The sequence below is a fragment of the Dunckerocampus dactyliophorus genome, chromosome 14 (assembly GCF_027744805.1).
Source record: "Dunckerocampus dactyliophorus isolate RoL2022-P2 chromosome 14, RoL_Ddac_1.1, whole genome shotgun sequence".
NCBI classification, from domain to species: Eukaryota; Metazoa; Chordata; class Actinopteri; order Syngnathiformes; family Syngnathidae; genus Dunckerocampus; species Dunckerocampus dactyliophorus.
This window is the reverse complement of record NC_072832.1, coordinates 26,348,200-26,374,050: the sequence shown is the minus strand read 5'-3', so window position 1 is coordinate 26,374,050 and position 25,851 is coordinate 26,348,200. Positions and strand designations below refer to the sequence as shown.

Genomic DNA, 25,851 nt, shown 5'->3' with positions numbered 1-25,851 from the left:
ATTGGAGATTTAGAGAATAAAATCGTACATTTACAAGAAAAAGTTGCAAATTTACAAGAAAAAAAGTTGTAATATTACAAGAATAAAATCATAAATTTTTGAGACAAAAATTGGAAACTTTTTTTCTTGTAAATTTACGAGAATAATGTCATACACTTACAAGAAGATTTTTTTTCTTGTAAATGTACAACCTTATTCTCTTAATATTGCTACTTTTTTCTGACAAATGTATGACTTTTTTCTCATAAATTTATGAGAAAAAAGTTAAAGACGTAAATTTCAGAGAAAAAACCTAAATTTATGTCTTTATTTCTCATCAATTTCCCATTTTTTTCTCATAAATTTACAACGTTATTCTTGTAATATGACAACTTTTTTCTTGTAAATTTGCCAGAATAAAGTCGTACATTTATGAGACTAAAGTCATAAATTTACAAGGAAAAAGTCATAATATTCCAAGAATAATGTCATAAATTTATGGGGGAAAAAAATAAGAGAATAAAGTTGTAGATTTACAACAATAAAGTCTTATATTTACAAGATAAAGGTCGTAATATTAGGAGAATAAAGACGTAAATTTACAAAATAAAGTCATAAATTTACGACTATTTCTTGTAGATTTCAGATTTTTTGTCATAAATTTACGACGTTATTCTTGTAATTTAACAACTTTTTTCTAAAGTTTTTGTCCCCGTAAATTTACAACGTTGTCGTAATACGACGACAATGTTGTAATATCACTATGTTATTCTTGTAATACAACAACTTTTTCTTGTAAATGTTCGAAGTTACTCTCGACTTTTTTTTCGTAAATTTACGAGAAAAAGTTGTAATATTACGAGAATAATGTCATAAATTTATAGTGAAAAAAGCAATATGAGAATAAAGTTGTAAATTTATGAGAAAAAAGTCGTAATATTACGAGAATAATGTCATACATTTATGGGAAAAAACAATACAAGAATAAAGTCGTAAATTTATGAGAAAAAAGTCGTAATATTACGAGAATAAAGATGTAAATTTATGAGAAAAAGTCATAAATTTACTACTTTATTTCTCATAAATTTACAACTTTATTCTCAAAATCTCAGATGTTTTTCAATGTGTCCCTAACACTCCATCGTATAATTTAAATCAATATATTTGAACTTTTATTACTATAATACTAAGTTACTATAATAGTTACGCTGCCTTAGTTTGTTCAGGGTGATATGATGTGATATATTGATGATACATGCTAAAAACAATACTAAACATGAAATCAGCAAAAAAAAAAGTTGGGAATGTACTGATGATTAATAGAATTTAGCATGGCGGGTTTTTTTTCCTGCAGAATGACGTCTGTCAAGAAAAATGATGCAACAGCAGAAGTCAAGTCAGGCTTGAGATTGAAGAATATTAAGTTTGACAGAATGTCTCACGTATCAAAATACAAATTAATAAACGTGTCAATTCGAGAAGAAGATCTGTTTTATAACTAGACACAAACTAACACTGGCGAGTTAATTGACTTGAATCCGGCTTGTAACACTCATCATTCATCATTCCTTCTCGTTTCCGACCATTCGGTTGCAAATACGCAGGCTACGTGCAAAACGTGAGGGTGTGTTTGATTTTGATGCCATTCGACTCTCGTCTCACCACTTTTCTTCTTTTCGTCACTACTCTTGCATCGCGCAACTTTCCCCATAAAAAGTAACTTTTGCTGTGTTGCTTCTTATCAGACGAGTGTGGTTTTTGAATTGTAGATGGTGTTGCTAAAATGTCCCGTTACAAGAACGTAAAGTTGCGTTGTTGGGAGGCTCGGGAGGGATGGGGGGAGTGGGGGTATAGGGTCGGGGTCTTTGCCCCCTCGAGGCAGCTGAAACGTTACCAGGCAGGATCGGACGCTGAGGACGTGAGGTGTTTGCCGATTGGCGGAGAAATCCAGTGGGCGGAGCTTTGTGGTTTGCCTATTTAAGGCTTTGTTCCATTGTTGCTGCTTGTGTTTTCCAGCTGGGTCCGGCTCAGGGGGGGTGATAGTTGCATAGTGGACTTAACAGTTTGAGGATACCACTTTTTTTTGCACTTTATTACTCAACACTCTTAAAAAAAAAAATGTCGTTCTCTTGCGGTCATTCTTTGGATGGGAGCTTCCCTCCTTCCCCGGCGGAGGACAAGGGCTCCAAGCGTCTGTCCTGGGGCAGACTGCTGCAGAGGCTCGCCGAGCTGAAGGGTTTCAACCAGAAGCTTTCCACACAGCAGTGCAACAGTGAAACTGGTGAGTAGTCTAATGCATTGTTTTGTGTGCGCATCTTTGTGAATGCTGCGTTTGAATAACAAACTGTCCTTTTTGTTCAAAGGCTCTGTGGCAGATATGTCCCTGTCAGAGTCTGAGAACAGCTTCTTCTGCTACCCCCTGGAGGAGACCCTCGCTGCAGACGTTGTAGCCACGATTGCACAATCCCTCCACCAGGCGTCCCACCTCCTGGGCTGTTGCACACTCATCATCCCAGACCCTTTGCTGCACCACATGGGTCAAGAACTGGTCCACCTGGCGGTCAGCGAGCCCTGCGGCCTGAGGGGAGCACTCATCGACCTGTGCGTGGACAAGGGGGACCCGGGTGAGCCGTGCACTGTGGATCAAATCGCAGTGGACGCGAGCTTGGTGCCCACTTTCCACGTCACGCTGGTGCTGAGAGCGGAGTCTGGGGGATTGTGGCCTAAGGTGCAGAGATTCTTTAAATCGGAGAGGACGTGCGAGACGCCTGCGAGGCAGTCTGTGAGACTGAGCTCCAGTTTCAGGGCCATGAAAAGGAAGTTGTATTGTTCCGGGGAGCTGCTCATTGAAGAGTGCTGCTGATCGCCACACACACTCCTACCTCTGAGGACTTAAAAAAAAAATGGCACCAAGCGCACCATCCTCAACTTGTACTTGCAAACAAGGCAGCTCATCACCTGCGGGTGTATCTTTTTTAAAAAAATGTAAAAGACATATAATTGCTCTCTCAAATGTTATCGCTTTTTGTACTGGAAATAAATTATTTTCTATAGTAGCGTGTGTGGTCTCTGGCATTGAATACATTTCCCATTATTCCGAACAAAATTTATTGGAAAAAAACAACATTATACAACTTCTTTTAGCTTGTTAATTTAATAAATAAGGTTTACTTGTGCAATCAGTTTCAATGATCTTGATCCGACGGGCTGCTGAGCAAATTCACTATAATATCATAATAATAATAATTCTACACTGTTAAAAAGTCTAAATCAATATTTACACTAGAAAGAACTATTAAAAAAAATTACACACTTTCCTCGTGAGTGTCTCAAGACACACGAGAAGGCCGAGAGGTTTCTCAAAAAAACAAACAAAAAGAAAGGGATAGAGAAAAGCTCAATTTAGCAGCTTCATTCACCGGACCACCAGACGGACCACCTGGCCGTCCTGAAGAGAGGGAAGAAAAATGTCAGCCAACATTTCTTGTGGCTTGTTTGCACGGGAGGTCAGAGTGGGTTCCCTGATGAGGTCTGCCGCCCGCTGGAGTGCGGAAGGCTTCTTTTCTTCTCTTGGTTTCGCGGCACAAATACACTCCGAATGGTGGGGGGGGGGGGCCTCCAGACCGGGTCCTCCAAAACTGATTCAAGTACCAAAGACCCTAAAACAGAAGGAAGGGAGATGAGCTAAAGGGTTGCGTGATTGCATAATGACGCATGTCATTTGTATGCGAGGGACAAACATGACGAGCAAAACAAACATGCTGAGAAATACAAACTTTCTTCTGTCGCTTCATTTTGTGTGTGTTTTTTTTTTTAAGTCACAAGCAAGACGGAGCAGTTTTGTTTTCATCCATGCTGACAAAATTATTTCGTTGACGAACCTTTTTTTCCATGACGAAAACGAGGCAGTGATGAGCTAAACATGGCTCTAGAAGTGCGCTTCGATGACAAGCAAACTAAATATCTGAATATTTGGACTGGCATGACTCACCCCAGTCGACATTGTCCTGATGTTTTGTTGTCTTATGACTCGCAGAAGTAATTCCACATCCCGTAAGTCGAGATGAGCCTCGGAAGGTGGAAGACGACAGACTTATGCGCATGCGTTCTTTCTTCTTCTGTGGTTTGGTGTGTCACGTGGTTCCGTCTGCATGCCTGTTCACAGCGCCACACGTAAGTGTGTCTTGTGCATTACATCCTTTTCACTCAAGTGACCCGTTCCCGTTAAGACAGAACTTAACTGAGATTACTTGAGGTCTATCAGTCTGGAAAAGGTTATAGTCATTTCTAAAGCCTAGGGACACCAGCGAACCACAGTGAGAGCCATTATCCACAAATGGCTTAAACAGTGGTGAACCTTCCCAGGAGTGGCTGGCCAACCAAAATGGCCCCAAGAGCACAGAAACGATTCATCCAGGAAGTCACAAAAGACCCCACAACAACATCCCAAGAAGTGCAGGCCTCACTTGCCTCAGTTAAGGTCAGTGTTCATTGCTCCATCGTAAGAAAGGCACTGGGCAAAAACGACCTGCATGGCAGAGTTCCAAGACCAAAACCAATGCTGAACAAAAAGAACATTAAGGCTCATCTCAATTTTGCCAGAAAACATCTTGATGATCCCCAAGACCTTTGAGAAAATACTCTGTAGTCTGACGAGACAAAAGTTGAACCTTTTAGAAGGTGTGTGTCCCATTACATTTGGCGTAAAACGAATGCCGCATTTCAGAAAAAGAACATCATACCAACAGTAAAATATGGTGGTGGTAGTGTGATGGTCTGGGGCTGTTTTGCTGCTTCAGGACCTGGAAGACTTGCTGTGACAAATGGAACCATGAATTCTGTTGTCTACCAAAAAATCCTGAAGGAAAATGTCCGGCCATCTGTTGGTGACCTCAAGCTAAAACGAACGAATGATCCAAAACACAACAGCAAGTCCACCTCTGAATGGCTGAAGACTTTGGAGTGGCCTAGTCCAAGTCCTGACCTGAATCCTATTGAGATGCTGTGGCATGACCTTAAAAAGGCGCTTCATGCTGGAAAAGCCTCCAATGTGGCTGAATGACAACAATTCTGCAAAATTCCTCCCCAGCGCTGGAAGAGACTCATTGCAAGTTATCACAAACGCTTGATTGCAGTTGTTGCTGCTAAGGGGGGCCCAACCACTTATTAGCTTTAGGGGGCAATCACTTTTTCCACACAGGGACATGTAGCTTTGGATTTATTTTCTCCCTTAATAATAAAAAGGTTATTTAAAAACTGCATTTTGTATTCAGTTGTGTTGTCATTGACTAATATTTACATTTGTTTGATGATCTGAAACATTTACGTGTTACAAACATGCAAAAAAAAATAAGAAAATCAGGAAGGTGCAAACACTTTTTCGCACCGCTGTACTAATCCAGCATAGCATGGATGCACATTTTTTTTCAATCCACCACTTCTTATTCCCTCGGGTGATAAGAAGCGGAGTCACGATGCCATCTGCTGTACGGAGAAGGAACGACAAGCTCCGTTCACAGGCAGTCCTATTATAATGTGTTTGTGAGCGAGGGCAAATCTGCAAATAAATCTGATAAATGGCAGTAAAAAAAAAAAACAACAAACGGCCGCATGTCTTGATACTTTTGTCCACATACAAGTGGACCCCCCCGAAGTGATACAATTCCAAATTCAAAGCAAAATATGCCTGTAATGATAAAAATTGTTGTGAACTGCTGTCATTCGTGACATTGGGATTAACATTACATTCTTTTCCCGCAACCATAATTAGGATAAGCGGCACAGAAAACGGATGGATGGATGGATTACATTCTTTGACTGCTCTTTAAAGGAGAAGTGCACTTTTTTTTTAGTTTTACCCATCATTCAAAATCCTTATGTGAGACATGAACAAATCTTTTCTTTTCTGGGCGTTCTAAAGATAAAAAAAAAAAAACAGACAAAAAGAGGCAGCCAACTAATGCATGTAATGGGACACACCTGTTCCGCTTACAAAGACAGCTATTAAAACTTCCAACAAGGTTTTATGGTTTTATATCCATGCTGTAAGCATGTAGTAACAAGTACATTCATGATAACATGGAATGCTTACAGTATTTTGTCCTCACATAGCAACATAGCTCCAATACTGTATGTAGCGTTACCTTTGGCTAGTGGCCTGAGGTGTTGTGAGCGAGTGTGTGGTGAAGCTAGTCACTAGCCGGCTAGCAGCTAGCTGGTGTGGTGTGGCGCGGTGTGACTACGCCAGCGACGTAGTTCTTAGGCGTAACTGTTAATAACAAGAGTAACAATGTCGCTGTAGCCGCAGCTGTAGGTCACATGATGTACATGGAGCATTGTTGCCGCTTTTTGGAGTTTTTTTCAGAAGGTTTTATAGGCGGAAATGCGTCCCATTACGTGCATTCTAGGTGCCTCGTTTTATCATTTTTTTTAATCTTTAGAATGCACAGAAAAGAGAAAGACGAGTGTTCAAGTCTCACATAAGGATTGTTGATGATGGACAAAATTTTAAAATGTGCACTTTTCCTTTGAAGTGACTTTCTCCAAAAAAAAAGAAAAAAAAAAGTAACGGCTTTGACAAAGTGTGACGACAGAAAAATATGCATAAGCGGAGTGTCCCCATCACTTGCGTGAAAAAGTCTGAATGTAAACATGAGGCGGGTGTGAGGCGGGAAGAGCATTTTTGTGTTGTGTTAACAGATGAGCTATTTTTATACTTGTAAGACAATTTAGAGTGTACAAATCCTACTAAAACATTGCCTATACAGAAAATAAAAGGGTTTTATTCTATTAACAATTTCACCCTGGAACAGATTATTTCTATTTCCATTATTTCCTGTGGAAAAAGTGTTTGGAAACACCAAAAAGAACCCCTGAAGAGATTGTGTTCCACCTCAGAGGCAGGCAGAAGTGTTGTTGCTCACTGCACAGACTAACATTAACGTCAGGAACTTTGCTTTTACTTCACTGGCCAAAGTTCTTCTCGTCACATGACGGTAGTGAGCAGTAGAAGCAGTATTCAAACTCCTCCTGTTGACGCACTCAAGATGGAAAAGTAAGTACGACACTCACGACGTTACCATGCACTAAATGTGTTCTCCACTGTACTATCAAGGTCCTCTCAGAACTTCTGGATGCGGGTCAGAATCTTTTACACTAAAAACAAACCCATTTTTGCATGAAATCAACGTTTTAAAACCCATTTGCAGCCCACCACAAATTGATTTGGCGCTACCTGACCTCATTCATGAACACATAAGGCATCAGATCTGCCAGAGAAGAAGACATAGCAGGAGGGTTCAGTGGTGCTAACTTAAAGAGATTTTGTCGCTATAATTAGCGAGGACTCGGACCCCTGTACGACCAGCAACAAATCTAGTGAGGACACTTTTGGAGAGTCCGACATGAAAGCACGTTTGGCTCTTCTCCCCCGTCACAAGGCACTCACAGGCGGCTCCGTCTTATTTAGTGACAGATGAAAAGTTCATTTGTAGTTGTAAGAATATTTGTTTTCCTTTTCATGTTTTTTTTGCTCACTTTTTGCAAATGCATCACAGCCAATTATGCAAATGAACACACCTGTCAAAATTTGCATTTAAAAATAAGGGAAGGTTTGTCCACCCCCCCTTTTTTTTTTTCCTTAATTCAATTTGGAAAATTCTGACAACAAACTAGGAATTTTTAAAAATAAAAGGTCCAGGAAAGTCATTGCTTTTTATCCACCCACAGCAAGGGCGTCCAACAGCACATTCTAAAAATATAATTTAACAAAGAAACAACAAAAAAAACCCACAGCAAATATGAAAAAAAACAACATAATTTGACAAGAATAAAGTCAAAATATTACCGTATTTTCACAACCATAAGGCGCACTTTAAAGCCTTAAATTTTGTCCAAAATGGGCGGGGCGCCTTATAATGCGGAGCGCCATATGTGTGTACTGAGTTCCAAAAGTGTTGCTGTGTGACTTTTATAAGCGCTCCGCTCGACTGACTGGGAGTGTCTCCTGCCGACACGCTGCTTACAGTATATAGAGGAAAGGAAAGGTGGACGTGACCGAGAACGCTAAAGGCACACCCCAGCAGTTATATAAGTATATTTTATTAAATGGCGCCATCTATCCATCCGGGCAAGGAGGCAGCAACATCCAGCGAATTACAAGGAAAGCTGCCCGTCTTCCGCTCCTACTGCAGTAAAAACATTGCAGTCAACTACTACCCAACTACATCACCAACATGGACGACGTGCCGCTCACTTTCCACATCCTGGTGAACCACACTGTAGAGAAGCAATACAGTGATACACACAACGGGACACGAGAAGTCGGCTTTTACTGTTGTGCTTGGTTGTCATGGTAATGGGCAGAAACTGCTACCTGCGGTAGACGCTGACGCTGCCTAAAGAAACGTTTCCAGCCAGACCAAAGGGGCTGGAAGGACGATGAGAAAATGGCTGAGTGACGTGTACGGAAAGAGACTGGATGTTTTTTTCACACGCGTCACCACAAACGAAGCAAGTGAGCTTTACATCATTCCGGGAGGCTTGACGAATGAACTCCAACCGCTGGACATCGGTGTAAACATGGTGTTAAAAGTCAAGTTGCGAGCGGCGTAGGAGTGATACATGACAGCTAGCGAACACAGCTTCACTAACACTGGGAGGCAGCGCCGTGCGAGTTTCGCCACAATTTGTGAATGGATGTAAACACGGCGTTTAAAGTGAAGTTGCGAGCGGCGTGGGAGCGATGAATGACAGCTAGCGAACACAGCTTTACTAATGGATTGTGGATGCTTGGGCTAACGTGTCTGATGCACTGTTCGAGCTTTCACAAAAGCCAGCATCATTTCTGAGGCGCCGCACGGCAACGAGACTGACTGACAATGACGACAGGGAACCTGGCGTGTTTGATGGAGAACTTGCCCCGCTCTTCATTTGGGATACAAAAGATGAGGACTTTGATGGATGTGTGGATGAGGATTGATCAAAAATAACGTGAGTACTTTGTTAAATACTTCAATAAAGTACAACCCAACTCAGTTTTGCTCTTGCTGGCTTTTTAAAAACATACAATAGCAAGCATGCTAGCGTATTGTAGCGTCACTGGGAGCACTTCCTGTTCCCCAGCGTGCTTTGTGGTAGTGTTTTGGTGCAAATGCTCTTAAATTTACATGTTTTAGCTACATAGTTGTTATTGTTCTGCAAAAATAGTGGTGGTGTCTTGTCTGTTTTTGCGTTGCTGTGTGATGACCATCCTGATTTCAAGTGGGTTTGATAAACTGAATGAGAGTTCTGCTCTTAATTCATCTGAAGAATTAATGAATTGTCGCTTCCTCACTGACTTTTGAGTGACATGGCGTGCATGCCTGCGCCCAACAACACGGTGCGCCTTGTGTATGTGTTAAATACAAAAATAGCACCTGTAACTGAGACTGCACCTTTTAAGAAGGTGCGCTTTATGGTCGTGAAAATACGGTAAGTGAAAACACTGGCAGGGGGTTGCGGTCCTAGAAAACCATACCCATCTATGTCTGTCTGTCCTCTATCCGTCCAGTATGACCTGAATCTCAGATAACCGGCTGCAACTGGGAGTTCCCATCTTCTGCGCCCTTTGGTACAGCTCAGAGTCGCCAAAATAGCGAGCGCGGTACATGAGGCCTTCCTCTGGAATCAAAGAAAAGAGTAAGGTGCAAAGCCTTGTTGCAGATGCATCTACGTGACACTCACTCTGCTGCTTCTCCTTCCAACAGTTGTTCCTGAGGTTGGAGATGTAGTCTTCCTCTACAGTCCTCTCCAAGTTCTTCAGGTTAGTTCCGCTGAATTCTTCACTGAAGCGCTCGCTCACATAGAAAGGCACCTTCAGGTGGGACGTATGCCTTTTGTGAATGTGCCCAGCTGACCTGGTGGAGCGGACGAGACGTGAGAACGGCGGCGTGTTGGGATTGAAAAGATGGAGGCCGCGCACTTACGGGCGGTAGCTAAGGCTGTAGGGGGGCTGCGTGACCATTAGCTGGCTGAGAGCAGACACGAGGATGAGAATAAGGATGGGCATCAGCTGGACAAACAGAGCAAGACCTCCCTGCTCATAGACAGAAAACACCAAATCATTACAGTGCCTTTAAACTACAGGAAATACCGCATACTGCACATACCGTTAACTCCAGAGACACAGTATCTGAATTAGAACTTACATCTCTCTGCTGCTCTCTTCTTTCTTGCCTATTATGGTGCGCAAAGTGCATTCTTCCATTTCTGTAAACGTGTACATTACCTAAAAAAACAGAGTGAATGAAGTAAAGTAACATGCAACCCAACATGCTATTTCAATTTGTTTACATATTAACTCATTCAATACCAGACGTATTTATACGTTGTTATGAACCCCAACGCGCTATCTCAAAGACGCCTTTTACGTTTTTTTGTGCGAGAGGCAAAAAGAGGTGATGAAGCAAGTGCACGCTAAAAGATGTCACTGTTAGAGCAGTTTGAAGCTATAAAAACGACCATAAGGTGGCAGAATTGCATTAGAGAGGAGCTCGGCATGGGTCTTTTTGCATGTAAAACACACTCAAGCAGGGAGGAAGTCAGTGTGGAGGAGTGTAGCGTGCAGAAGGTCACGCATTGTAGGGAAATTTTAGCACATGCACACGCACGCACACACACAGTTGAGTTCCAAATGTGAAAATTGTAAATAGTTTGTGGTGGTATATTTGTAATTAAATTGTTATTTTGATGTAAAACAACCTTTTTTTTGTGTTGTTTATGTCGTGGTATAGTTGTTTAGATATTTGAGCTGTCACAAAAGCAAAAAATCCTTGCGTCAAAGTGAAAGTTTGAAATGTACACAAAAAGCTGTTTTTCTCCCTGTTCTTGTTGGGAACTGATATTTTCCTGAAACTTCCTTATGTTCTACTGCTGATTACTAAAGAACGGAAAAAGGAGAGACAAACTTTTTTTCCTGATGAAAGACATGAGTCTAATGTTTCTTTTGGTAGGTTCCATGTTTATATTCCATAGAACACAATATTCTGTGAGCCTTGAAAGATCAGTCAAAATGGTCTAAAATGGCCGCTACTGATGGGGTTGTCTTTTGAAAAATGGCTGGGATTGAATGAGTTACTGTTACACACAGAAAGAGAATACACACCTCACATTACTATAGAATTGCAACATGGACATGATTTAGAGTAGCCAGTGTATAGCTTGTATAGCAATATGGATTTACGATGCACTGAAAATGAGTCAACACGTCGCCATTATTGTCTAAATAGCTGCCAGAATAGTACACACAAGTACGAAGATCATTGTGTCCTGCCTACGGTCAAGCAGGGTGGTGGTGGGGGTCTGGGGCTGCATGAGTGCTGCCAGCACCTGTTCACACGAATCCCAGCATGTACAGTCGTCACTCACTATATCGCGGTTCGAATATCGCTCCCTCACTACATGATAAATGATGGCTGTTTGGTGGCTGACGATGGCCTATTATTAGTCCAAAAAGTATTGAAAGACAAGTTCTACGCAGTACTGTGGCCACTAGGCATCAGTAATATCATGAGACATGACGTTAGATTGTATTACCTATCACAATGGCTGAGATCGAGCAAAAAAAGGTTCTCCACTCATTCCGTGTGGAAGTGGTAAGCTTTTGGCTTCTTTGTCCTTTTTCTCTACTTCGTTTGGAACACTTTCTTAAGTTTAGAATAAGTACATCGGAGAGGCTAACTAGTTAGCTCGCTAGCTTGCTATGCTTATGTTCCCGCAGTGATGCCATAGCCTGCACAATGTGATGTAAACAAAATGATAATAGGAGTGTAAAAGTGACTAAAAGGGGTGTTATTCCATGCCTACGTGGCTCTGATAATGTTAAAAAACGTATTTAGAAAGTCATAAACAAGTTTTCTATGCTCTAACTATGAAAATATTCACTTTATTACGATTGAATCCTACTTGCAGAAATTCACTTATCACAGTCGGGCCTGGAAGCAATTAACCGCCATAAACGAGGGACGACTGTACTGTACAGCTTTCTCTTGTACACAGACACTGTCCAAACCTTTTCCACTAAGGGCTGCAGATATGCTAAGGATTTATATACAGTATTTCAAGAAAAAACTGCATCTCAGTTTTGTGATATTGGTGAAAAAGCCTATTGTTGGTATCAACTTTTTTTGTTTTCTTTTTTTAATTTTCCAAATATTTCAACTTTCTTCTTAAACAATCTCTGCAAACTTTCTTCTTGTAACATTATGACTTTATTACTATAATTTGACTTTCTTCCCATAACATTCAAACTCTTTCTCCAACTGTCTCTCAAAGTATTACATCAAAAAAATGTCTCAAATATTTAAACTATGCAACTAAAATGACATGTTTACTTCATACTATAAAACTAAAATTATAAATAAATAAAAAATCTGATTTTTTTCTCTTATTATTTAGACTTCACTCATTGACATTACAGCTGTTTTTTTCCGTTTCTGCTGTTTTTTATTATTATTTTCTAACTATTTTGACTTTCTTTTTGTAAATTTTAGTTCTAATAACTTCTGACTTTATTCCCATAATATTTTGACTTTATTCTCATAACACAACTTTTTCCACAACCAAATACACTTCCTGATCAAAATCTTAAGACCAGTTGAAAAATGGCTACAATCTGCATTTTGCACATTTGGATCTTAATAAGGTTTTAAGCAGAGCTACAATATGCAAAAACAAGAAGGGGGATTGAGAAAAAAGCACTTTGAAAAAGTAATTTATTGAAAACAACAATTCAACTGAAATAGGCTGTTTATCAGATGATCAAAAGTTTAAAGCCATCGCTCAAAAAATAACAAAACTCTCCAAACCAGAACAAAAAATGTTCTCAGTAGGACTCAGTAATGAGTAGCTCCACCGTTCTTGTTCATCACTAAAAAATGGCTTTGGGCATGCTTGATTTGAGTGTTTCCAGGAAGCTAGTGGGAACATTGCTCCAAGTGGTGAAGATGGCTTCACCAAGGGCATCAACTGTCTGGAACTGATGGACATTTTTATAAACTTCCCTTGCCATCCATCCCCAAATGTTCTCTATGGGATTTAAATGAGGGGAACATGCAGGATGGTCCAAAAGAATGATGTTTTTCTCCCTGAAGAAGTCCTTGGTCAAGCCAGCATTGTGAACTGCAGCGTTGTCCTGTTGAAGAACCCAGCTGTTACCACACAGACGAGGACCCTCGGTCATGAGGGATGCCCGCAGCAACATCTACACGTAAGCAGCAACTATTTGACGACCCTGCACCACCTGAAGCTCCGATGTTCCACTGAATGGAAAAGCACTCCAGATCATGATGGCCCTCCACTGTGCCGGGTAGAACACATCTCAGGTGGGATCTCCTTGTCATGCCAGTAACGTTGGAAGCCATCTGGACCGTCAAGGTTACATTTTTTCTCATCAGAGAATAAAACTTTTTTCCACCTTTCAATGTCCCATGTTTGATGCTCCCTGGCAAAGACTAAACGGGCACTTTTGTGGTGTTGAAGGAGACGAGGTCTTTGAATTCCTTTTTTGTTTTTTTAAACCCTTTTCCCGCAGATGTCGTCTGATGGTTATTGCGCTGCAGTCGGCACCAGTAAGGCCTTAATGTGGGTGGAAGACCACCCTGTGTCTTGATGGACAGCCAATCGAATCCTTCGGCTCAGCGCAGGTGTGATTTTGTTGACTTTTGACTTTTTTGTTCCATAATGCTCAGGATCTTTCAAAAAATGTAGAATGACTGTCTGACTGCGCCCAACCTCAGCAGCCATGGCACGCTGCAAGAGGCCTTGCTTATGCAGTTCAACAATCCGACCACGTTGAAAAAGAGAAAGCTTCTTAGCTTTACCATCAGAAGGGCATGACAGTGGGAATGCCTGACAGAAAATGAACATTTTGAGCAGATTTTGGCTTTTATAGCCTGTGGTCTTAAACTTTTGATCAGCTGATAAACAACCTATTTGAGTTTAATTGTTGTTTTCAAAAATTACTTTTTCAAAATGCTTTTTGTCTCACTCCCCCTTCTTGTTTTTGCATATTGTAGCTCTGATTAAAACTGATTAAAACCTTATTAAGATCCAAATGTGCAAAATGGTTTTGATCAGGTTTTGATCAGGAGTGTATGCCTAAAATTACAGCTTTATTAGTTGCTTTGTTTGTTTCCCATTATAATATGACTTTTAAAAAATGTTGTTTTTTCTTTAATATTGAAACTTCATGGTACTAAAATGACGTTATTTTTCCTCATTACATTAGGACATTAATTATTGTAAAATTAGGACCTTCCTTTTTGTGAGAATACAACTTTTTTCTGTCAATATTAGTTTTTACTCTATTCTCTTTTTACTTTATTCTCGTACAATTACAGCTGTATTTTTTCTTATTGTAAATTTCCTTCTCGTAATTTTCACCTTCATTCCCATAATATTTTGGCTTTATTTCCCTAAGATTACAACTTTATTTGTTGGTTTGTTTCTCATAATATTACAACTTTTAAAAAATGTATGCCTTTTTTCTTTATTAATTCAACTTTATGCTACTAAAACGACAATCCGGTATTATTAAATATTAAATAAAAAAGTAAATATTGAGACGTTATTCTCGTAATATTAATTTTTCTTGTTAAATTGCAACTTTTTCTCTTAATATTTAGATTTTATTTTTGTAAAATTACTGCTGATTTTTCCATTTATGGTACTGGAGTTTTTTTTCTTATATTTTTAGAATAATAATACCAATATTAATAATAATAAAAAACAGCCACTGGCCACACTGTGCACACACCTGTTGTGTATTATTGTCCCTTGATAAAATGATGAGTGTGAGATGAGCGTGTACTTATTAGTCAAGGCAGGGAAATCAAGGGACATTTTGTACTGACTTGATGGGAAGCCTCCGCCAAAGAACATGTTGAAAAGGTCCTCGGGTGAAATATCTGCTTCAAAGTCACGGTGCTGCCTGTGTCTGCTCGGGTGCGACCTCTCCTCTCCATACTGGTCATACTGCCGCCGCTTCTCCGCATTGCTCAGCACGGCGTACGCGTTTCCGATGGCTGAAACGAATAAACATCACCAGTGAAGTGCACTGCAGGTGCTTTCATCTCACGGATCTGGATCGTTGCTTATTTTACCTTTGAATGCCTCCGTGGCGCCGGGCGCGTGGTTTTTGTCAGGGTGAAACTTCAGTGCCAACTTCCTGTAGGCTTTTTTGAGATCATCGTCAGACGCTGACTTTTCTACACCAAGGATTTGGTAGTAATCTTTGCAGGCCTTAATCCTGCAGGGCAGACCGAACATGGACTCCATAAACTAAGAAACTATTCTATCGCTATCGCACCAAATCAATGTGAAGCAGACACACACAGTTAAGGGTTAGGTCAGCAACATATCAGAAAATGTGGTAACAATGTCCATCATTGTTTTCCAAAGTCAAAGCTGATGTGTGTAAATATCTATAATACAATATTACAAAGATAACAAAAGCTCAGCTTTCATGGATGACTGAGGAAATTCAAAAATATTCACATTTGAGAGGCTGAAACCAAAGATATTAACATGTTCCAATCAAAAAACGATACATTGCCAATTAATCCATTTCATTGCTGGACCTCTGCAGCAAACCATTACATTCCTTGACACCAATACTCAAATTATACACAAAATTTAGGGAACGCATTTGTCTTATGTTACAAAAAAGACCAATGAGGGAATGTTTGTGCATCAAATCATGTGATTCATAATTTTTGAGGCACACAGTGGTGTGAAAAAGTGTTTGCCCCCTTCCTGGTTTCTTATTTTTTGCATGTTTGTCACACTTAAATGTTTCAGATCATCAAAGAAATGTAAATATTAGTCAATGACAACACAACAACTGAACACAAAATGCATTTTTTAAATTAAACTTTTTATTATGAAGGGAGAAAAAAAATCCAAAGCTACATGTCCCTGTGAGAAAAAGTGATTGCCCCCTAAAGCTAATAACTGGTTGGGCCCCCCTTAGCAGCAACAACTGCAATCAAGTGTTTGTGATAACTTGCAATGAGTCTCTTTCAGCGCTGGGGAGGAATTTTACAGAAATGTTGTCATTCAGCCACATTGGAGGCTTTTCCAGCATGAAGCGCCTTTTTAAGGTCATGCCACAGCATCTCAATAGGATTCAGGTCAGGACTTGGACTAGGCCACTCCAAAGTCTTCAGCCATTCAGAGGTGGACTTGCTGGTGTGTTTTGGATCATTGTCCTGCTGCAGAACCCAAGTTGCTTTCAGCTTGAGGTCACCAACAGATGGCCAGACATTCTCCTTCAGCACAATTCATGGTTCCATTTATCACAGCAAGTCTTCCAGGCCCTGAAGCAGCAAAACAGCCACAGACCACCACACTACCACCACCATATTTTATTGTTGGTATGATGTTCTTTTTCTGAAATGCGGCGTTACTTTTATGCCAGATGTGATGGGACACACACCTTCCAAAAAGTTCAAACTTTTGTCTCGTCAGAGTATTTTTCCCAAAAGTCTTGGGGATCATCAAGATGTTTTCTGGCAAAACTGAGACAAGCCTTAGTGTTCTTTTTGTTCAGCAGTGGTTTTGGTCTTGGAACTCGTTTTTGCCCAGTGACTTTCTTATGGTGGAGTCATGAACTGTGGATAATGGCTCTCACTGTGGTTCGCTGGAGTCCCAAAGCTTTAGAAAGGACTTTATAACCTTTTCCACACTGATAGACCTCAATTAATCTCACAAGTTGTGTTTTAATGGGGGAGGAAATCACTTTTTTTTTTTTTACACAGGGCCATGTAGATTTGGATTTATTTATTTTCTCCCTTAATAATAAAAAGTTTCATTTAAAAACTGTATTTTGTGTTCAGCTGTGTTGTCATTGATTAATATTTACATTTGTTTGATGAACAACTGTTGTTAAAAATGTTGCTTTCAAATAGTCTTCCCCTGCCAAGTCACGGTTCAAATTTCGCAGCTTCTGATCAATGTGCCAGACTGATCTGCAGCTACAGGAAGTGTCTGGTTGAAGTTATTGCTGCCAAAGGGGGGGCCACAAAATATTAAATGTGATGGTTCAGTTACTTAGTCCTCCCCCTTCTGTCATTGTTTGCATGCTATCCTCATTAAAATATAAAAACCTATAAATGTTTGGGTGGTTTTAGTTAAAACAGACACTGTTTTTTCATCTGTGTGATTTTGACAAAGATCAGATCACATTTGATGGTGATTTTATGCAGAAATGTGAGAAATTCCAAAAGGTTCAGATACTTTTTCATACCACTGCATATTGGATAATAGGAGTGTAAAGGACTGTTATTTCATGTCTAGAGGGTTCTAATAATGTTAAGCCATATTTAGAAGATCGTAAACAGGTTTTCTGCATGCATAAAAACATATTTGATGCATTTGACTTGTTGCTGACATTACTGTTTGTGTATTTTTTTTTTTTTTTTTTAAACACTGGCTTCTCCTCTCTGCAGAAGGACGGTGGTGACAAGCCTCACCTGCATTCCCTGACCGCGCATCACTGACCGACAAAGATGCGGACCTGGGTTGTTTAAAAGTATATTTTAGAAGCTTTTTGTGAAATCAGAGCTTGTACAAGTAGCAGAATATACAAATTACAAACACAAAAGCTGCCCAGTCATGTCATTACTTTGTGCAAATGCTTTTACTGTGCAGTCTTTGGTCACATGACAAAAATACCAGCGAAAGTATTGTTTTCTAATTTGTGTAAACAAGTGTAATGTCCTAAAAGTCAGGATTATTATCTTTGGATGTTTGATCCAGCTCTTGCAATGGACCTCATGAGATTGTGCACATTCAAACAAATGCTGTGATCATGCAAACATTGTTTAACGAGCAACCCATTGAACTGCAGAGAGCAAAACAAACACACTGACTTCCTGACCGCCTCCAGCTGTTCGGCGGTGTAAGGCTTTGCTGATTCTGCGTGGCCCTGCGCGGACGTTTGTGCCTCTTCTCTGTGGTGTCGGTGTCTCATGGTGGGTCCCTCTCCGTTAACAGTTCCGCCATGCTCGTCCGGAGGCTTTCCATTTTGCGACAACCTCTCCAGCAAGACTGTAAAAGAGAAGCAGACGGATTTCAACCCCAATGTCTGTATGCTAATTAGCGCCAATCAAATTATGCTAACGGATACTAGCGCTGCAACTGGTAGCTTTCGTCCACCGTTTTGGCGTGAAGATAAAAATACACCGACTTACTTTTGGCCTGGTCTGTCGGAAACAAACGCTGGGCTTTCTCTAGAAACTTCCTGGCCTTGTCTGGTTGGTTGTTGCTGACTGCATTTAGACCTATTTTAATGCAACGCTCTGCTTCGTCCTTGTTTGAGTCCATTGCTACACGGCGGAAGTATTTACTTGCCCCTGCTCCGGACGCTTGGTGATGACGCCACTCAAAGCCCCATAAGGAAAGTATGACGCCTCAACAGTGCGACCCTTGCCTATTTTCGCTTGTCTGCTTGTCATCTGTCTAAAAGACCGTTTGAATACGTTTTATGTATGTTTGTGTGGCGGTAATGCACATGCATTATAGTTTGTCGATATCGTATGAACTCAAAAAAGAAGATTTTCGTTTAACTAAGCTGGCATGTCCCAATTTTTGTGAAGCAAGCTAACTTTTTTTTTTTTTTTTTTAGCCAAAATGGCTTACTGTAGGTTATTTATGTTTATCAGGCCGATTGTTGTGTGGCCGAGGTTGTCTTTTTCATCTAACGGCACTACCCCTGCTGTTCAGGTAACAACACCAATGAAAAAACATAATAGGAAAAGACACAAGAAGCCCCCCTTAGATGATAATGTTTCCTGGGAGGAAAGGCTTGCATCTGTGGTCACCCCTCTCTGGAAGCTAAGTTACGACGAGCAGCTTGAACTCAAGCAAAAACACCAGGAGAAGATACTGGCAGAGCTGTCTGGTTATCTTCATTCCCAGTCTCCTCCCGGAGAGATGACCTTCCCCGTCCTGCCTATCCTGCCATCCCCAGTTAGGGACGGCTACCGAAACAAGTCCACCTTCTCCGTCAACAAGGGGGTGGATGGAAATCCAAAGACGGTTGGGTTTTACGTGGGAAGAGGCAGGGATGGAAATATTGTCTGTGTCAATGGAGACCACCTACTCAACATGCCAGAAAAGCACAAACAGGTGGCCAGATACTACCAGGAGTTCATCCGACGGTCTCCCTTGGAGCCCTGCCTCCTCTTCCACACGGGGGGTCACTGGAGGGAGGTCACGGTGAGGACCAACGCGGCGGGCCACACGATGGCTGTCGTGTATTTCCACCCACAGGAGCTCACAGCAGAGGAAGTTGCGGCCCACAAAGCCGAGTTGGTGGAGTTCTTCACAAGAGGTGAGGGATCGGTTTGTCAGCTGGACTCGCTTTTCTTCCAAGAGAGTGCCAAGACCCGCTGCACGCATGAGGACTCACCTTACCAGCTCCTGTATGGTCGGACGCACATTCATGAGGAGGTAACATCCAAAAGAAGAGAGAGGCATTTGACTGTAGTGGTGGAATTTGGTTCATTGTATGGACTTGAGTCATGAATTAAAGTGGAGATGCTAGGATATGAGGGAATTATGACGTCATACCGATAAATCCGATAACATTAAAAAAACTCTGATAACCGATCATTTTTAAAAAATGCTCCAGTGAGACAAGATTACCCGTATTGTGCAGTACAGCGTTAAAAGGCCTGTCGTAACTTCCCCTGACCTCGCTAGTAAACATTCACTTTCCAAGGAACACATTTCTCGTGCTAATGGTAGCAAATGCTCCGCAATAAGTGGGGAAAAAATTATACAGCCACCTGAAGTGCCAGCGCTGCGAAAGGTTTGCTAGAGACCTCCGTGGCGGCCACACCTGCTGCTCGGACTGTGTGCCCGAATACAGTGCACCTTGCTGGGCCACGCCAGGTGGCTCCTCCTGCTCTATATTCCGGTTCTCCTGACCTCCGTAGCAGCATACCGGCTGCTCGGAGCACGTGTCCGAATATAGTGCCCTTTGCTGTGCCACGCCAGGTGGCTCCCTCGGCTCTATACTGTGGCTCTGCCGATAGTAGTGATGTTAGTAGTAATGTCGTGATATTTGACTAGGACAAATCAACAGGTACAGTTGGTCAAATCCTAATTTGTTCCAGTCCTTCTGATATCCAGGTGTGCACAAACTACACTTAAATCTAAACTTAGAAAGTAAATATTAAAAAAAAAGTTATCGGGTATCAGTACCATATCGTTCTTGAGAAGCAGAAAATTATCGGTTTAAAGCAAAAAAGATCTCTAAATGAAAGTCACCTGGTTCACTTGAGCCAGTGATCCATGTAAACATTATGTTACAGACATTTACTTTTAAATTACACACACCAAAAAATATGCATTATTCAACTTGGTGCCACATTTAAAAAAAATGAGATACTGAGAATAATGTCGTAAATTTACAAGAATAAAATCGTCTATTTACGAGAAAAAAACTCGCAAATTTATAATAATAGTCCTAATATTACTTTTGCCCAAGGCCAGAGGTCACATAAATCCCCCCTTTTCATACCTGTCTCAGGCAATGCCTGTTACGACGGTGTATGAAAATAATTTACGAGAATAAAGTAAATAAACCACTTTATTCTCATAAATTTACCACTTTATTCTCGTAATATTACGACTTTTTTTTCTCGCAAACGTACGGCTATTCTCATAAATGTGCAACGTTTTTTTTCTCGTAAATTTACAATTTTCTCAAATGTACAACTTTTTTGTAAATGTACGAATTTTTTCTCGTAAATGTACAACTTATTCTAGTAAAGTTTGGACTTTTTTCTCCTAAATTTACGCCTTTTTTTTCTTGTAAATTCACTATTTTTTTCTTGTAAATTTACAACTTTTTTTCTCGTAAAATTCATGACTTTTTTCTCTTAAATTTACAATTTTTTTGTCCTAAATGTACGACATTTTTCTCGTAAATGTATGACTTTTTATTGTAAAGTTACAACTTTTTTTCAAACTAATGACATTTCTGAGAATAAAGATGTAAATTTACGTTTTTTTTCCTCTAGTACGGTAAATTTACAACTTTTTTCTCTTAAATATACTTTTTTCTCGTAAATTTACGACCTTATTCTCATAAAGTTTTGACTTTTCTCGTAAATGTATGACTTTTTCTTGTAATTTGCTTTTTTTTTTGTAAATTTACATCTTTATTCTCGTAAATTTACAACTTTTTTTCTTGTAAATTCACAACTTTTTCCTCGTAAATTCACAACTTTTTTCTTGTAAATGTACAACTTTTTTTCTTGTAAATTCATGACTTTTTTCTCTTAAATTTACAACTTTTTTATCCTAAATTTTCGACTTTATCCTAAATGTACAACTTTCTTCTCTTAAATTTAGAACTTTTTTCAAACGAATGAAATTTACGAGAATAAAGACGTAAATACAGTTTTTTTCTGTGTAAATTCTCTATTTTCTATTCTCGAAATCTCAAATAGTTTTGATTTCCAATGTGACCCTAATACTCTGTCGTACTAATCAAATCATCAGGGTTTGCCATTTTCCACTGAACTCTATACTACTGGAAGGGGCGTCACGGCTGACCGCATGAAGCCATTGGTCGGCCATCTTGCTTCACCCAAAAAAGCACACACGCATACACATACATGTATCTTCATTCACATTTATTATGTTTCGGTATAAAAATTAACAAAAATTCCATTGAAACAGAGTGAATTTACTAGACCCAAATCTCAAAATTTCCCTCCAGTTTAAGGTTTTTTCTACATCAATGGTGTGAAATTACAATGCATAACAAGTCAATTTCAGTGTTCACAAGGTATTTGTTATGATAAGGATCTACGTAGTATCAAAGTTAAATGCTAGCATACCTTTAGAAGATGATCAGGAAAGTCAAATATTGTTGGAACTGCATTTTGTCGTAATCTAACAGTCTGACCGGTCCTGTCCAAGTTCTCCTCGGTGAAATGACTTGAACAGAGTTGCGATCTGGCTGCAGGAATCCACCTGTCTCTCCGCATATTTACTACGCATTGCTTTAGAAGTTGAGCATTGCAGTGTGGACATCTAAAGGAGAATAAGGGCTCATTTACAACTACTTAGATGAAAAGATGCTTACAGATTTAAAGTATCTATTTTTTAAACTATTTTTGTTATTTATAAGCATTTACCTACCTGTGAAATGTAATTCCCTTCTCGCGATTTTCACAAGTATCACGATTTGTGCAATTAATAGCAGCACAAGACGGCATCTCGAACTCCTCTTAGTTGTTAGGCTTTCTTGTTTTGGGTGAAACAACATGGCGACTTCTATACTTCCGGTGGCTTCAAGCCTCCGATGTGCAGCAAGCGATCTGGGCCATTCCAGTTATAGAGTTCAGTGCCGGTTTCCCGATGACCCCGCTAACTCGAGTCAGTGAACCGATTCAAATGAATTGTCTTGAGTCTGCTGTGCTTTCTTTCTTTGAACTTGCTCATGGAGATAGGATTCATGGCTCCGAAAAGGGAGCCACTCCTTTAAAAGAGCCAATCCTTGAAAAGACTTGCTTGTTGTAATATTTCTTAATTTTTTAGAAGCAACTCGTTTTTATCAAGGAAACAATCACTGGTAGCTATTATAAGATAGGATAAGATTTGAATCATTATAATTCAAACTTGCACATCCCAGCAATATACTGTGTACTTGTGTTTCCATTGTAAACATTAGGTGGCATCAAATCACCATGCTTTTACAGTCACATCACCATTTTTCCTCACTGACAAAAACTTTGTGCCACAATAAAAACTATGCAGGCTACAGATACCATGCAAAACAACAACTGTAAAATGTTCCAATAATAATACAGAAAAAACTATTAAAAATAATAAATAAGAATAAAATGTATGTATGTATGTGTACAAAAAAGTACAATTAGACTGCAACTTGTGCTACCCCGCCTTGGTGTGTGTACACCTGAACTGTTTTACAAATAGGAGGTCAGCTCCTGGAATCAAATTCTCATCAGAAAAATGAACCACAAAAGTGGGAGAATCTTTTTCTGAATATTCTGAACTCCTGTTTCAACACTACTGAGCAGAATAATGCTGCTGGAGGAGTTGTCGTGCATGGATGTGATTAGGACTGTCACGATAACAAATTTTGCTGGTCAATAATTGCTCTACAAATTGCTCAACAAATTATCGGCGATAATCGATGTTATCAACAACGTTTTTTGAGACCATTTTTTAATGAATTGTCATTAGGTGTAAAACACATTACATTTGAACCACTGGATGGTGCTCAGGTATAGTGTACCTGTGTGAGCCAGAAGTTGCCTGTATGTATGTGTGTTGGCTGAGTTGCAAGCTGTTGACAGTAAAAGACGTTCGAGATCAACCACGTTGTTGTTCTTAATGTTGCACGGAAACATCACAATTATATGGCATAATGTTTATGCCATATAACCGTATTGAACGGTTGCATTTCTTTTGCAATGCAGGGAGCGACACTGTCTGTGAGCGTGCACCGCTTTGCACTGTTTTGGTTATTTTTCCAAACTCTTCGGTAAGCCTTGACTGTCGGAATGAAGGGTCCCCTGCCCGAGGCACCTCCATCGGTAGTTGTTTTGTTCTCAGTTGAGAAAACTGTCCGTGTCTGTTGTTGGTGTTCATGTGCTCACCTTGTTCATTCTGTTTAAAACTGAAATATTGTGTCCTAATGTCCTAATCATCCTTTAGACTGAAGTGCTTTCATGACTGCTGTTGTCACTGACAGGTGCTGGGCTTTCGCTTCCGCATCTCCCCTGATGCCTTCTTCCAGGTGAACCAGGCCGCTGCTCACGTGCTGTACAGCACAGTAAGAGACCTATGTGTCCCCCGTTTTGAGGACAAAGGAGGGACTCTCCTCGACGTGTGCTGCGGGACAGGTGCCATGGGCATCACTGCGTCCCCCAAAGTGGACCGGCTGGTCGGCGTGGAGCTCATAGAGCAGGCCGTGGAAGACGCCAGACACAACGCGGTCCTCAATGAGCTCCGCAACTGTGAGTTCATCCCTGGAAAGGCAGAGCTCGTCCTCCCCGGCCTCGTGTCCCAGTTGAGCTCTGGGGACGGGGGGCGTCTCACGGCAGTGGTGAACCCCGCCCGCGCCAGCTTGCATCACCACGTCATCAGGGCCTTACGAAACCACTCCGCTATCCGTCGTCTGGTCTACGTGTCCTGTAAACCAGACGGCGAGGCAATGAGGAACTTCAGGGAGCTTTGTTGTGCGCCCGACCCAAAGAGGAAACTCACAGGGGAGGCTTTTTGTCCAAGTGTGGCGGTGCCTGTGGACATGTTTCCACACACGTGGCACTGTGAGCTGGTGATTCTTTTTGAGAGGTAGCCAATAGCGTTTTTGGCACATGCTTTAATGGACCATGCCTGGCACACTGGGTTGGGGCTAGGGCAGGGGTGTCCAAAGTGCAGCCTGCGGCAAATTCTAAAAATATCATTTAACAAGAAAAAAACCCAGCAAAAATGGAAGTCAGCAGTAATCTTACAAGAATGAAGTCAAAATATTAAGAGAAAAACGTTGTACTCTAGCAAGAAAAAGTCATAATTTTACTAGGATGATGTTGTAATATTATGTGGAAAAATATCGTTCTCGTAGCATAACATTGAAGAAAGACGTTATAATATTATATGAAACAAAACAATGAATAAAATTGTAATTCTTAGAAAATTAGGTTGCAGATAAAGTTTTATTGTATACAAGAATGAAGTCAAAATATTATGGGAATAAAGTCTTAATTACAGGAAGAATATTTACAAGAATAAAGATGGAATTGTTGGAAAATGTAAAAAAAAAAAAAAAAACAGCACAAATGAGGAAAAAACGTAATTTTACGAGAATAAAGTCAAAATATTATGAGAAAAAAAGTTTTATTCTAACAAGAAAAAGATGACAATTTTACGAGATATGGACGAAAAACACGTTATTTGTTTTAAGTCCTCTCATATTTTGAGAAACAAACAAAATAGTGATTTTTGGAAAATTAGGTTAGGGGAAAAAGTCGAATATTATGGGATTAATGTCATATTATTACGAAAAGAAAATTATTTAAGAAGAAAGTTGAAATATTTGGAAATTTAAGAAAAAAACCCAGCAAAAATGTGGAAAAAAGAGCAAAGAGTGAAGTTCATACTAAAAATAAGTTATTTTATTTTTTGAAACGTACGCTATCGTTCACAGGTGCGGATTTAGTTTTGAGGCACCCACGATTTTTTTTGCCTGATTCTGATGTACAGTATGTCCATAGGGACATGCATCTGAAATATGGCCGCGTGGTGGACGCATATGCCAGAATGCAACCGAGATGCATGCTATTCCTGAAGCCACTGTCAGGCTGATCATTGACATTGGACATTGAACGTGTGCTGTACATGGCTATTCAGGTGGAGGTGCAAAATAAAGGTTCTGGCATCATGACTATAAGGAAAACTGTTGTCTATTCTCAATGAAAATGAACCAGAAAAGTGATCCCCAGTGACATAAAATTATACTCAAATCCTCGGAATTTACAGCTGCTTCAAATTGGAAAATATCTCAGGAAATTGAGCTAAAATGGGTTTCTCATAGTACCGCTCATTTTATAAATAGAATGTTTTGGCTTAAACGATATATTCCAAGGATAAAAATAACAACAAACTCTTGAAATTAAGGACATAAAATTGGCCTCAGATATCACCAGATTGCAGGAAATGAGGTCTAATTTAAAAAAAAAATTCTGGGGGATGGCCCACAGACTCCCCGCTCCTTTTCCAGCACCTCGGCCTACGGCCTCGGCCACACCCCCCCCTTTTCAAAAAAGCTAGAGCCGCCCCTGCTTCAAA

At 40.2% G+C, this 25,851-nt stretch overlaps 3 protein-coding genes across 3 annotated transcripts; 2 read left to right on the top strand and 1 right to left on the bottom strand.

Annotated features, from left to right (window-relative positions):
- The first annotated feature begins 1,881 nt into the window (after positions 1-1,881).
- Positions 1,882-3,071, top strand: LOC129194048 (DNA damage-inducible transcript 4 protein-like). Its single transcript, XM_054798942.1, has 2 exons — positions 1,882-2,260; positions 2,343-3,071. The coding sequence occupies exons 1-2, from the start codon at positions 2,098-2,100 to the stop codon at positions 2,840-2,842; spliced, it is 663 nt and encodes a 220-aa protein (XP_054654917.1). The 5' UTR covers positions 1,882-2,097; the 3' UTR covers positions 2,843-3,071.
- On the bottom strand, positions 2,843-18,392 carry dnajb12a (DnaJ heat shock protein family (Hsp40) member B12a). The gene is made up of 9 exons (XM_054798941.1): positions 18,210-18,392; positions 17,889-18,066; positions 15,120-15,265; positions 14,871-15,041; positions 10,167-10,246; positions 9,945-10,054; positions 9,703-9,875; positions 9,497-9,639; positions 2,843-3,638 (listed from the first exon to the last, which is right to left on the bottom strand). The coding sequence occupies exons 1-8, from the start codon at positions 18,340-18,342 to the stop codon at positions 9,518-9,520; spliced, it is 1,113 nt and encodes a 370-aa protein (XP_054654916.1). The 5' UTR covers positions 18,343-18,392; the 3' UTR covers positions 2,843-3,638; positions 9,497-9,517.
- trmt2b (tRNA methyltransferase 2 homolog B) lies at positions 18,232-25,851 on the top strand. The gene is made up of 2 exons (XM_054798940.1): positions 18,232-19,470; positions 23,756-25,851. Exons 1-2 carry the CDS (start codon positions 18,649-18,651, stop codon positions 24,359-24,361), a joined length of 1,428 nt encoding a protein of 475 aa, XP_054654915.1. The 5' UTR covers positions 18,232-18,648; the 3' UTR covers positions 24,362-25,851.